The sequence below is a fragment of the Capsella rubella genome, unplaced genomic scaffold, assembly GCF_000375325.1.
Source record: "Capsella rubella cultivar Monte Gargano unplaced genomic scaffold, Caprub1_0 scaffold_8, whole genome shotgun sequence".
Classification (NCBI taxonomy): Eukaryota; Viridiplantae; Streptophyta; class Magnoliopsida; order Brassicales; family Brassicaceae; genus Capsella; species Capsella rubella.
In genome coordinates, this window is record NW_006238916.1 from 7,519,644 (window position 1) to 7,532,826 (window position 13,183).

Below are 13,183 nucleotides of genomic sequence, written 5' to 3' on the forward strand. Positions count from 1 at the left end.
TTCTTATAACTTCTAATTAAATTTTCCAACTACTTAATGATTTGTCACGTTTCGATACGAACTAAGCACACTTCTTTCTTCGTCTTCGTAAGTTCCGCCGGAAAGAACCAAATCCTTCACTCTTCTCTGAGCTTACGACACCTCTCTCTCTCTCTCTCTTCTCATTCCTTTCCAACTCCTTAATTTCTCGAATTCGTTGATCCATCTCTTCGGAAACCAGAAATGGCTCAAGTGGTTGCTACCAGGTCGATTCAAGGCTCGATGTTGAGTCCCAACAGTGGATCTGTGGCAACAAGATCCGAGAAGCTTTTGAAGCCGGCGAGTTTCGCAGTGAAGGTTCTGGGAAATGAAGCGAAGAGGAGTGGAAGAGTCTCTGTGAGAAGCAGAAGAGTGGTTGATACCACTGTGAGATCCGCTCGTGTTGAGACTGAAGTGATTCCAGTTTCTCCTGAGGATGTGCCTAACGTATGTGTGAGCTTTTGCTTTTCTATTGTGAATGGTATTTGAATGTGCCTGTGTGTTTTGAGTTTTGTAGTAGTTGAGATAGCGTTTCAATTTGATCTTTTCACCAAATTCTATCCATTTTGATGTTGAATGAGACAGCTTTAAGTCTATGGTTCAGTGTTTAGTGATTATGTTTTGATGCTCTATGTATCTGTTTCAATCTGTAAGATTGAAAGTTTTAGTCTTTTTAGTAGTCAGATTTCTTCATATGTGCATTGATTACTTTGTGATCTGATTATATATGTTTCTCCTTTTTATTTTGGTTTCAATGTGGATTAGAGAGAGGAGCAACTCGAGAGGTTGTTGGAAATGCAGCAGTTTGGTGACACATCGGTAGGGATGTGGTCGAAGCCGACAGTAAGGAGGAAGACAAAGATCGTTTGCACCGTTGGACCTTCTACCAACACACGAGAAATGATATGGAAATTGGCTGAAGCTGGGATGAATGTTGCTAGGATGAACATGTCTCATGGAGATCATGCTTCACACAAGAAGGTTATTGATTTGGTGAAAGAATACAATGCACAGACTAAAGACAACACCATTGCTATCATGCTTGACACCAAGGTTTGTTTTTGTTTCCCATTTATTCAAAGTTTATCTTCTCAGTCATTTATCTATTTGGTGGACATGTTTTTATGTCTCTGTATCTTGTTTGACGATTTTGTTTCATTGTTCATAGGGTCCAGAAGTTAGGAGTGGAGATTTACCCCAACCAATTATGTTAGACCCAGGTCAGGAGTTTACTTTTACTATTGAGAGAGGAGTCAGCACACCAAGTTGTGTCAGTGTTAACTATGATGATTTCGTCAATGATGTGGAAGCGGGTGACATGCTTCTTGTTGATGGTATGTAGATCTTAGTATTTGGTGTAAAAGGGTTTTTGATATCTTTTGACATGCCCAATTGATGAAAAATGCACTTGCTTTAGTCTTTTCCTATATATTGATGGCTCTATTACTATGTTCCAGGTGGTATGATGTCGTTTATGGTGAAGTCTAAGACCAAAGACTCTGTCAAATGTGAAGTTGTTGATGGTGGAGAACTTAAGTCAAGGAGACACTTGAATGTCCGAGGAAAGAGTGCAACATTACCTTCAATCACTGGTTCGAAATTCTGTGTTCACTCTCTTTTTCACATTTTCTTGTTGCTTTGATCGAATTGTTGCATATTAAATCAGAAAGATCTTATTCTGATGCTTATTTTTGTATAATTGTTTTCTTCTCACAGAGAAGGATTGGGAGGATATTAAATTTGGAGTCGAGAACAAAGTTGACTTTTATGCGGTTTCCTTTGTCAAAGATGCTCAAGTGGTACACGAATTGAAGAAATACCTTCAAAGTAAATATGTGGAACCAATCCTGTCCTAAGTGAATGATTTTCTTATGATGATTTTTCATTTTTGTTCTAATCTTGGGATTGTTTGTTACAATAATATGCAGATTGTGGTGCCGATATTCATGTGATAGTGAAAATTGAAAGTGCAGACTCCATACCTAACTTGCACTCCATTATCACAGCGTCAGATGGGGTGATATTTTCTGTCAAACTTCTTTAATTTGTTCTTTCCTTACATTTATATGCCTTACCGTTCTGTGAGAGCAACTGATTGGACACTGTTTTGTAAAAAAAAAACAGAAATTAGAGGCTGTAGTGAATACAAGTTTGGTGTTACTGCAATATATATTCTGGTACTGGCCCTTGTGCGTGTGATTGTCTAATTAGATTTGTTTATGTTTTCCAGGCAATGGTTGCAAGAGGTGATCTTGGTGCAGAGCTTCCAATTGAAGAAGTCCCCATTCTTCAGGTTAGCACTTGCCTCTCAATTGAAGAAGTCCCCTCTCATTTAGAAGATAAACCAAAGAACAAGTTTTGCAATTTCTGTAGAGTTGGAACATGTAAAATTTTCTTGCTGTTAAAACTCTGATTTTATTTTGAAAATACAGGAGGAGATCATTAACCTTTGCCGTAGCATGGGAAAGGCTGTTATTGTTGCGACTAACATGCTTGAGAGTATGATAGTTCATCCAACTCCAACCAGGGCAGAGGTCTCAGACATTGCTATCGCTGTTAGAGAAGGTGCTGATGCAGTAATGCTTTCAGGAGAAACTGCTCATGGAAAGTAAGTGGCAGATTCATTTACAGTCTATTGATTTAGCTTATAATGGTGTGACTCTGGAAAGCATTGAAAGTTTGTATGCACGAATCTGAACTTTATTTGGTATCAGATTCCCATTGAAAGCTGCTGGAGTGATGCACACGGTTGCATTGCGAACGGAGGCAACCATAACTAGCGGTGAAATGCCACCTAATCTTGGTCAAGCCTTCAAGGTAAGCCGTGCCTGATTTTCTACTCTTGAAACTCTGCACCATTGAGTATTTATGTAGGGTTTTTCTGTATTTTATCTAATTTGCTACTAACAAGGACATCTTTTTAATCTCTGTAGAACCATATGAGTGAGATGTTTGCATACCATGCAACCATGATGTCAAACACACTTGGCACTTCAACTGTTGTCTTCACCAGAACTGGTTTCATGGCTATATTGCTAAGTCACTATCGTCCTTCTGGCACAATCTATGCCTTCACAAATGAGTAAGTATTCCATGTTAAATCTTTTAGAACGATGACTGCGACCAGTGTTTTGTTTAGGAACTCACAGTAGAGGTTTTGCTCTGCAGGAAAAAAATTCAGCAAAGATTAGCCTTGTATCAAGGTGTATGCCCTATATATATGGAGTTCACAGATGATGCAGAAGAAACTTTTGCTAATGCTTTGACTACACTACTGGTAAATTCATTGCCCCCAACTAGATGTAGCTTTCGTTTAGTGTTTTATTGGGACTAAAGAGTTGAACTGGTTACTTTGGATGAAACAGAAACAAGGAATGGTGAAGAAGGGAGAGGAAATAGCAATCGTACAGAGCGGAGCACAGCCAATCTGGCGATCTCAATCGACACATAACATTCAAGTGCGCAAGGTCTAAAGCTTCTTTTAAGATCTCACTGGGTCAGTGTCTTTTATATGTAGAACCGTTGTTTTTGGTTAATTTTCGTTGCATGTCTCTTGTACTCTAAAACTTGTTGTTTGCTGTATCTTCTTCAGTTTTCGCTTTTCCACAATTATGTGTTTTGGCAGACATTGTTAGCTCCTTAGTTAGTGGAAACTCAGAGAAAAGTACGAATTATTTTCAACTGATGATCAAAATAAAGCAAGCAAGCGAAGAACTATTTTTTTTTTTGCTAAGCAGATTCTTAAAACATCAAATAGAATAAGGGGGAGTTATTGGTAGAATGATTTTTAAAGATTTTTAGAGTTCAAGATTCCATTGTTATTGGTTTATGGATTCTTAGATTCCTAATAAAATCTCTTGTTATTGGTGTATGTATTTTGTAATTCTATTTAAAATCCTTTGTTATTCAAAAAGTTGAGTATTTATTGATTTTCCAATTCTATCAAATTCTAGTGTTATTGGTTTAATGATTCCTTACATATTTAGTCATTAAAAACTTCTTCAGTTTTCGCTTTTCCACAATTATGTGTTTTGGCAGACATTGTTAGCTCCTTAGTTAGTGGAAACTCAGAGAAAAGTACGAATTATTTTCAACCGATGATCAAAATAAAGCAAGCAAGCAAAGAACTATATATTTTTTTTTTTTGCTAAGCAGATTCCTCCCAATAACTCCCTCTAAGTGAATATCACAATAACATCGTGGACTTCAAAACCAGTTGCCATTTTTCTCAAAGTAAAACAATACCTTCTATTATGTGATGAAATTCTGGGTCCTCCATTGTTTAAGACCTCTCACTAGTCAACTGTCTTTAGATATGAACATAGTGGAATGCGCTCCATTGTCTTCAAGACAAAAGGGGATTCAAGAATCATGAAACAGTGCTTAAATGGTGTTAGGAGAATCAGGGGCAGAGGCTAGAGAGTGTTATTGCACATGAGGAATCATATATGGGTAGACTTCTCTTACCTTCTTCTGCTTCACCGTTCAAGCCTTCAAAGGATGTGTTCGTGGTCTCTGAAGGAATTGCTAAACCGCAAGATTTCCTCCTACAGTCCTACATGAGGAGGCGCCAATGGTGTTTGGGAAATGCGAACTGACCAAAATCACTTCAAGTTGTTACTCCAGGAATAGAAAGGAGTAAGTATGGCCTGTCGAAGATTATTGATCTATGAATATATAGTGGTTCACAAGCTGACAAGCAGTTTGAGCAGAAATCTTGGTTCAACATTAGGAGCACATGAAACACTTATTATTCTGAAACCAAGGCCATACATACATACTCAGGTGACAAAAATGGAACAAATACAAACAGTTTGAGAGATCATTCTTATGAGTTTACAAGACTATAGAATTGCATTAAGTTTTCAGACCATATATAAAGACTAGTCGGTTGTCCGCGCTACGCGCGGGAGTTTATTATGTTGTTTATGAGTAATTAGTTCGTATTTTATTTTCTACTATTTTTTTCACTATACCATATTTTACTTTTTTAAAAGTTAAGTTGTGTTTGTATAGAAAAACTATTGAGTTTTAGCTTCATTAGTTGTTGAGAAATTAAGTGTGTATAGTATAAGTCGAAGTGTGGGCGTAAATAAAAGTGCGGTTGAGAATCATTGAGAAACGTGTGCTATTAAGGTTTTTACCAAATATAGATCTATATGTTAATATTTTGGGCCCTTTTATATGTTAGCATGAAATTTGAACATGATTTGTGGGTTTCGGGCGGATTGTTATATTTTTAATTGTTTACATTATCTCTTTATATATTGTCATAATTTATTATTTTTTGTTTTACGTTTTCCTTTTTTGGATTTGTCGTACTTTATATCTCGTAATAATCATTTATATACTATTATATATATTTTTTTCTGATTTTATGTTTTATAAATTTTTTTTTTTGTTTTTTCATATGGAACAATTTTTAAATTTAACATATTAGTATAATTTACTTTATATTTAGTTTATTTCATTTTATAATATTTTTTTATTTTAATTTTCAATTTTATTAAATATAGTTAATTTTTTATTTTGTTTATTAGTTTAACATATGTGTTGTATTGGAAAAAAATAGTTAAATTCATATTGGAAACTTTTAAAGAAATATTATTTTTATTTTTACCTTTTTATATGTTTATAAAAAATGAGAATTCATGTTTCGGTCCGACCTATCTCATTTATGTTAGAAACTTTTTTGAGACATAAATTAGATAGATTTATATTCTCAAAATTTCTTACTTTTTGCTCTATTCCCGTTAAATCCCATTATATTTAGGTTTACATTGTGTAAATATAATCATATATATATTTTAAACATTCACTAAAAACTATATCTATTATTTATATATTTGTTAGTATAATCGATAATTAGTAAGTTTTTTAACTTCTAATCAATTATCTTTTTTAGTTTTATAATGTATAATATAAAAAAGGCCTTTCATATTCATTTTTGAAAAACTTATTTACATAAGTTTAAATATTAAAATTAAATGATAAAATGGTATAATTAATTTTAAAAATTAAATAATAAAATAAGGTGGATGATGATGTGGCTTAAGGAGAAGAGAGAAAAAGCTAACTTTATATATATAGATACCCTAAATATAATGTCAAAGAGTCTCAAATGCTGTTTCAACTGGTCCATTGTCAAAGAGTATGGGTTATATCAGCAAGGCATCGTCGTCAGTAATGCTGTTATTGGTGTGTTGCAGTGAGATGCCCTGTTGTTTGTAGATTATATCAGCAAGGCCTCGTCGTCATACGCGCTTGGATATAGCACCTCTTGTCACATTTATTAATATTTGCGATGACTAGTCTTCGTGATCAAATAAGTATTGATGAACCAAAACTCTGCTCTTTGGAAGAAAATAAAAAAAAAGTTTATTTTCCTACCAGCGGATGAACCAGAATTGACTTTCATACAGCTTCTTTGTCAAAGATGCACATGAATAAGTAAATCCTGTCCAAAGTCAAGTTTTGCTGAAAATACTGAGTCCTGATAAGTAGATTTTGCCTAAATTTTTTAAAACACAACTAATGCCCTTTGTTTAAATAGGGAATACAAATTGAAGCACTCAATCTTGTAATTAATATATGATTTTGTAATAAAATACAATGAGAATCCATCTACAAATATGGTTTGAATTACTAATTCTAACAAAGAAACATCCCTGTTATACTCCAACTCTACTTATTCCATTTCCATTCTTAATGATATATTTCATTTTCTCGTTTTCAGCTTTATTTCCTTATAAGTGGGACGTCAATGAGTCTTTACCTCCAGTTCCGAGTCTTTCAACGGGGAGAGAAAGTTGCTAAGAAGAATCATCCTGAAACAAAGCCTTTGGTACTGAGCTACGAGCCTGGGTCTCACAATCGTAGCCATCTCTATTACCAGTTCGTGTTCGTTTGGTCTCTGTTGTTGGTGTCTCACATACTCTATCATATTCCACTGATCTTTGGTCTTTCTTTCTTTTGGCTATTCTCTGTTGCTTTCCCGCCTTGCCTTTAGAGTTCTTCGTTTGTTTTGGTGCCCAGACTCTACAAAGATCAGGCATCCAACTTGTGAAACTCGAGAATCTTCTTGCCCTGTCCCTCATTTCTTGTGCTTCAACCTCTTTCTTAGCTTCTATGCACTCCTCACTGTTTCCCTGCTTACTCGTACCAGGAACATCTTTATTTCTTTGAATATGATGATGACTTTTGAGATTGCTATGGTAATTTTCTTTCCCTGATTGACTACTCTCTTCATTGTTCACAAAACTATCTTCAAGATCCTCATCAGTGAACATGAGTAGATCCATCTCTGTATATATTATATTGACAGCTTCTCCAAGAATGTGATGATACCTGAGAAGGGGCATAAAGTCGATGCATTAGCGTGAATACACATATGACCGAAACTGCAATATGTAAGTTCTGAGAATAGCATTATATACCTGGCTTTTATAGTTTTGTCAACATACTTATCAAGGCTCCATTCACCAAAGAATCCACCATCTAATTTGCACTGAATGCCCTCAAGGAACATGCAAATCTGTTCTGCAAACTTCTGTGTCACAGATTCCTCACTTCCCAAACCAATCTTACATCTTAGAATCTCCATTCGGAAAAGAATCTGCAGCTCATATCTTATAGCTAATTAAGGGAAACAGGACAACGTGCCAAACAATTCAGCTTAGACAAATGAAAAGAAAGCATCAGTAAATAATTTTCCAAATCAAAACATAAGAGTAAGTTGGCTACTGTAACCAAACAGAAATAAAAGGATACTCTCTAACAATGCTACTGGGTGCAGCTTGATCAGACTTCTGCCCAATTGCCGTGGATGATGAATCTTTCTTTTTGAACTTGGCAACTATATCTTTCGGTTCTTTCAGTAACATCTTGGTTAGCTCCTCAGTGACCAACAGGAGGGCTCCACTTTCACAGCTATAGTCCTTCTCAGCTCTTTGAGAGCAGTAGAAGACGCAGGACTTGACAAGCCGCTCGGCCAGAGCTGACAAGTCTATTTCCTCAGACTCAATTCCTTGTTTGATTTTACTTGGAAGACTAGCAAAGAAATTTTCTGATGACTCTGATGCATGAACAGATGCATCATTTTCCTGCTTTTCGGATATACGATTTCCACTCAAAGCAATGTCCTCTTCAGCTGCAGGTTTAGAAGAGCTAACCTTTTCTGCCTGTTCAGAGGAGTTGTTTGTTTCCTCAATTGGATTTGCGTCCACATCCTCCAATGCATTGCAATTACTAGCCACGGATAAGCTGGAAAAGCTGCAACCTCTGGGTTTACTAATCTGTTTCATCCAACATTTCAAAAACTTAAATTTCTTCGACATGCTAAACTTGGAGAAATAAACATCTTCTAGATCTATTTGACCATAGTCTTTCACTGATCTGCAGAACTCCTCCCAGCTAATGTCAATAAGAGTACTTTTTCTTGGTTTTCTTTTATATTCACTACAACTGACTTTCTTTCTGCTATCTTCATGATCCACAGTTTGAGGAGAAACTCCATTGTCAAAAACACAGATTAGAGCCGAGGAAAAAGAGAAGGGCGTGAGGATTCCAGTCCGCAAACTACCATTGCTATTTGAAAGAGATATCAATGCTGAGTAACCTTCCCTATAGAGATAACTTAATAAGATCTGCCATATGGGTGATGACCGTTTCGCTACTTTCTCACCTGTATCTTTTACTAATATCTGAAAAACCCGGTCTGCCCAAAACCCACTCTCATGCTCCTGATCTTGGTCAGATTCTAGGAATACTTCATGAACAACAAAAGTCTCATAAGTATACCTCTCAAGTTCAATAATAAGATCATCACACATCCTGAAGGCTTTAATACTGAGTTTGCTAATCCCACCACGAAAAAAGTCAACTAGAGAGTCCTGATTGACTGGCTCAGGGCCACTAACTAAACTGATAAACTCATCACACCTCTTCCCATTAGAAATTTCAGAAGAAGAAAACACTAGCTCACCGCATTTGCATTCCATAGGTTTACCATCAATATCTGCAATCTCAAGACTGGCTTGAACAGTAAATTTCTGGCTAGTAGATAGCTTCGGGCAGATACCAATTGCAGGATAAATTAATCCGAAGGGAACAATTGAAGAACCTAAAACAATTGAATCCGTAGAACAATATCCCCAGCCCAATTCTCTAATCCCACTATCGAAAAACCCAGACTTCAATCCCAATTCACCAAATCCATCTTCAGACTTCACATCAATCCAGCTTAATTGAATATCCCTATCATCATATAACTCATTCACACATTCAAAAATATCCCCTAACTTTGACTTGAACAAATCCAAGTCACTAAGACACTCATCACCAGTCTTAACGTCAAGAAACTTAGAAACCCAATCCAAATCCCTAGAAATCGGGGAGAACATCACCACCAAATTCGACCTAACTACATCGAACCCACCATCCGTAAATCCAGGAATCAAACCTATCTCCGGATCTCGAACCACCGGCTCCCAAGCATAATCATAAACGATCTGTCGCAAATTCGCCGCGACATTAACCCCACGAGGCGATGTCCCCGCCACCGCCATGGAAATAGCTCGAAGTTCGCATCTTTTAACAGCATCGACGGCGCGTCTGAGAGAGACAAGTGTAGGGTTAGGAAGGTCAAACGAAAGCGAAGAAGATGAAATTGGAAGTGCAGAGAGCTTTGAGAAAGACAAGAGAGAAGACAGAGAAGAAAAGAAGAATTTGTAAGAGAAGAGAGAAGCAGAAAGAGGAGGAAACGAGAGAAGCTTCTCGGCGGCGGAGATCACGACGGATAAGTAATGCTCCGACTCGGGTTTGACCAGTAGCGGATTAAGATCAATCAAAAGCACGAAACGCTGCGTTTTGGCGTATAACATATCTCCAGCCATTGAAATGGTAAACAGAGACGGAAAGATTCGATTTTAGTTTTTTGGGGTTGAAGAAGAGAGGAGGGAGGGAGTGAGCGACGACAAGGTTATGCTATTGGCGGGAAATAATATATTACCGCGACATAATCATATAGAAATATCATTGGGCCTTTACCCAAAAAAGAAAAAATGTTATTGGGCCTTAGTCTTCTTCGACTATAAGCCCATTTCTGATTGACATTGAAAGGCCCAAGTTGATGACATGGCGAAATTGAAGATAGAACAAGATGACGAAGAACTTCCTCTGCTTCAGATTCTAGTCGATCGATTTTGCCAGAATTTTTTCCCGGGAAAATCAGAAATTTTCTCGGAAAATTTTGTTCGTAATCATGAACTATGTATCAACATTCAAATTGATTCCTTCGAGTGCTCTATTTCCATGTTCACAATTATCAACTCCTGCGAAATTTCTTCACATTTCGAGCTCGAAAGCTTCAATATCTCCCAGATGTCGTAGTTTCACTCCTTCTTCTTCTTCTTCCTCAATTCAGAGGAGAAATTTGACCCTAGTTTATTCGAAATCTTCAGACGCGGAGGAGGTATCGGATACGGAAGACGAATGGCTGAAGAAGCTACCGGAGAAGAACAAGCCACTGTATTCGCATAGCTTACCTTGCATCGAAGCGTGGCTGAGGAAGTTAGGGTTTTACCAAAGCAAAGAAGATAGAGCTGTTTGGTTGATTCAGAAACCTGATTGGCATGCTCAGTTATCTCTTGACGTCACAGATCTCTGCATAAGGTATTGCAATTTTTTAGTCTCACTGAGCTCCTAAGTTGTATTCGAATTTTGTTTATGTTCGATCCTTCAATAGTCTGGAAAGGTCTAGAGTTCTCAGTTCTGATATGCTAGTTGTTAGATTATTACTCCATGAGTGATTTCATAACTAGTTGTAGTGTTTGTGAATGTGTAGTTCTAGAACCAAAGCTAGCAATGAGGATACTGATTCTGCTTAATGTTGTGAGAGTGAGGATAAGTATATGTATGGCATAGTGTATGATGAACTAACCTCTTGAAGATGATAGTGAATCCTAGTTCAGTATCTGAGTGTGCGGAAATCGATTGTTATGCGGTTTGCATACGTTGTTGGTGCTATCTAAACTTAACCTTAGCACAAATCTGGATCTTCTGTTAAGAATTAGAAGCTAATTTTACGTCTCTGCATCTCAAATCAACAGACCAAACAAGTCAATATATTGACATGTTCTCTGGTCAGTTCCCTTTGAAGTTTCTGCTGTGTAATCTGCCAATTTTGGACTAACCACTAGATGGCTTTGTAACGCAGGTACTTGAAAAGCGGACCAGGAAATCTAGAGAGAGACATGGAAAGAAGGTTTAGCTATGCGTTGAGTAGAGAAGATACCGAGAATGCTATACTTGGAGGACCTTGAAGACTAAAGAATTTGTTGAGCATCTTTGTTCTTCAACTTTGCCTTGTGCTATTTCAGTAGTTTTCCGTTATATGATGCATCTGCTTGTTTGATCCGAAAACCATTTTTTTATCATTGATTCTTTAGCACCATAAACTTATCCCTTCAAATTTTGAAAAGTGAATGTGGAAATTGTGGGCATTTGGAATAGAGCACCTTAACTAAGTTATCTTAAGATACCAAGTTGCTACCTCATCCGATCTGACGTTCCTACGAGATACACAGATTTGTAGTACCAAATTCGACAGTTTCGATCAGCACTTATATTATCTGAAAAAACAAACAAAATAGAAACTGGAGTTGACATGGAGTAAATTTGCCAAAATAGAAACAGAAATAATTGTAAGAATCTTCTGAGATTAGCCAAATAAATTTGCAGTAGTTTCTGTTTCAAAACTTAAACAAGAAAACACTACATTTACACAAAGTCAACTCAAGTTAATGTAATAAAATTGAATACACAAAACTCTTAACACAAGAGTTACATGTTGAAACAAAATTTAAAACCGATGTTACTCTTGTTTCCTAATCCTATAAATTCCAAGTTTCTTCCAATATCAAAAACCATCCCAAGCATACAAGTCTAAAACAAAACAAAACAAAGAAGCAAAGATCAGAAAAAGGTAGAAAAAAGGATTAACAAGAAAGATGGCAAACAAACACCGCATGCTAGATGAGGCACCATGAGCTACAGGGGCATTCTGAGGGGAATTCTGAAAACGAACAACATGGGCTACAGCATCTCCTTCATCATCTTCTTACATCTCATGAGACAGATCTTCTTGAGTGTGAAACCTCATACTTTGAGAAATGTATTCCTCTGCAGCTTCCAAATCAATGAATCCCCTTTCCCAGTCTGCAGCAGTTACCCAATATCCTCTCCTCAACAACATCGGCAAGCTCATCAGTATGATGATGGAGAGAGATTTTGACAGAAGGCTCATCAGAACTCCTTAAAATGCATGATATTTGTATGGATTTTAAGGAGTTCTGATGAGACTCCTGTCAAAATCTCTCTCCATCAGAGGTATCATGTATTTTAGAGAGTTCTGTTGAGACTCTTGTCAAAATCTCTCTCCATCATCATACTGATGAGCTTGCCGATGTTGTTGAGTTGGTGAGGAGAGGATATTGGGTAACTGCTGCAGACTGGAAAGGGGATTCATTGATTTTGAAGCTGCAGAGGAATAAATTTCTCAAAGTATGAGGTTTCACACTCAAGAAGATCTGTCCCCTGAGATGCACGAAGATGATGAAGGAGATGTTGTAGCCAATGTTGTTCCTCTTCAGAATTCCCCTCAGAATGCCCCTGTAGCTCATGGTGCCTCATCTAGCAGCCTAGCCATACAGCCATCAGAGGTTGTTCCTGTTCCTGTTGCTCTCAATCTTCTTAATTGTTTCCCTTTGTGCTGCCACTTTTGTCACTCAAGGAGTAGCTCATATGCAAACGCCACCAACAGTTCCAGGACTTTTCCTACCCGGCTCACCTATTAATCTTGTAAAATGTTGGTCGTCTCTCTTCAATGTTGAAGGATGTGTGCTCGAAATCTCCAGATCAATTTTCTCCGGAAAATTAGAACATGTCAAAGCCGCATGTTGCAAAGCCTTTTCGACCTTGGATGCTAACTGTTGGCCTCATATGTTTCCGTTGAATCCCTTCTTCCCTCCTCTCCTCAAGGATACATGCGCTCGCAGTGTCCCTAAATCTCCTGCAAAGAATTGAAAGCAAGAATGATCATTTGATCAACAACTTTTAAATTAGTTGTTAGCTCCAAAGTTTTAATGGTAAATTTTGTTAGCAAAAT

The 13,183-nt window shown here is 37.1% G+C and overlaps 4 protein-coding genes across 4 annotated transcripts; 3 read left to right on the top strand and 1 right to left on the bottom strand.

Annotated features, from left to right (window-relative positions):
• The first annotated feature begins 97 nt into the window (after positions 1-97).
• Positions 98-3,735, top strand: LOC17876091 (plastidial pyruvate kinase 2). Its single transcript, XM_023782443.1, has 12 exons — positions 98-465; positions 784-1,071; positions 1,187-1,352; positions 1,476-1,610; positions 1,735-1,845; positions 1,947-2,035; positions 2,249-2,311; positions 2,451-2,626; positions 2,733-2,835; positions 2,952-3,100; positions 3,187-3,295; positions 3,384-3,735. Exons 1-12 carry the CDS (start codon positions 223-225, stop codon positions 3,489-3,491), a joined length of 1,740 nt encoding a protein of 579 aa, XP_023638211.1. The 5' UTR covers positions 98-222; the 3' UTR covers positions 3,492-3,735.
• Positions 3,736-6,579: 2,844 nt separating this feature from the next.
• Positions 6,580-9,972, bottom strand: LOC17874631. The gene is made up of 3 exons (XM_006279901.2): positions 7,789-9,972; positions 7,455-7,646; positions 6,580-7,365 (listed from the first exon to the last, which is right to left on the bottom strand). Exons 1-3 carry the CDS (start codon positions 9,909-9,911, stop codon positions 6,831-6,833), a joined length of 2,850 nt encoding a protein of 949 aa, XP_006279963.1. The 5' UTR covers positions 9,912-9,972; the 3' UTR covers positions 6,580-6,830.
• Positions 9,973-10,200: 228 nt separating this feature from the next.
• On the top strand, positions 10,201-11,547 carry LOC17875601. Its single transcript, XM_006281142.2, has 2 exons — positions 10,201-10,689; positions 11,234-11,547. Exons 1-2 carry the CDS (start codon positions 10,280-10,282, stop codon positions 11,337-11,339), a joined length of 516 nt encoding a protein of 171 aa, XP_006281204.1. The 5' UTR covers positions 10,201-10,279; the 3' UTR covers positions 11,340-11,547.
• Positions 11,548-12,581: 1,034 nt separating this feature from the next.
• LOC17874740 (egg cell-secreted protein 1.2) lies at positions 12,582-13,101 on the top strand. The gene is made up of 2 exons (XM_006281737.2): positions 12,582-12,653; positions 12,736-13,101. Exons 1-2 carry the CDS (start codon positions 12,582-12,584, stop codon positions 13,099-13,101), a joined length of 438 nt encoding a protein of 145 aa, XP_006281799.2.
• The last annotated feature ends 82 nt before the right edge of the window (positions 13,102-13,183 follow it).

Coding starts and splice junctions, on each gene's coding strand:
- LOC17876091 (XM_023782443.1), top strand. CDS start 223: ATGGCTCAAGTGGTTGCTACCAGGTCGATTCAAGGCTCGATGTTGAGT. Junction 1,611..1,734: donor AACATTACCTTCAATCACTG/GTTCGAAATTCT, acceptor TTCTTCTCACAG/AGAAGGATTGGGAGGATATT. Junction 3,296..3,383: donor ATGCTTTGACTACACTACTG/GTAAATTCATTG, acceptor TGGATGAAACAG/AAACAAGGAATGGTGAAGAA.
- LOC17874631 (XM_006279901.2), bottom strand. CDS start 9,911: ATGGCTGGAGATATGTTATACGCCAAAACGCAGCGTTTCGTGCTTTTG. Junction 7,647..7,788: donor CCCAGTAGCATTGTTAGAGA/GTATCCTTTTAT, acceptor ATTAGCTATAAG/ATATGAGCTGCAGATTCTTT. Junction 7,366..7,454: donor GACAAAACTATAAAAGCCAG/GTATATAATGCT, acceptor GCCCCTTCTCAG/GTATCATCACATTCTTGGAG.
- LOC17875601 (XM_006281142.2), top strand. CDS start 10,280: ATGAACTATGTATCAACATTCAAATTGATTCCTTCGAGTGCTCTATTT. Junction 10,690..11,233: donor GTCACAGATCTCTGCATAAG/GTATTGCAATTT, acceptor TTTGTAACGCAG/GTACTTGAAAAGCGGACCAG.
- LOC17874740 (XM_006281737.2), top strand. CDS start 12,582: ATGAGGTTTCACACTCAAGAAGATCTGTCCCCTGAGATGCACGAAGAT. Junction 12,654..12,735: donor AAGGAGATGTTGTAGCCAAT/GTTGTTCCTCTT, acceptor TACAGCCATCAG/AGGTTGTTCCTGTTCCTGTT.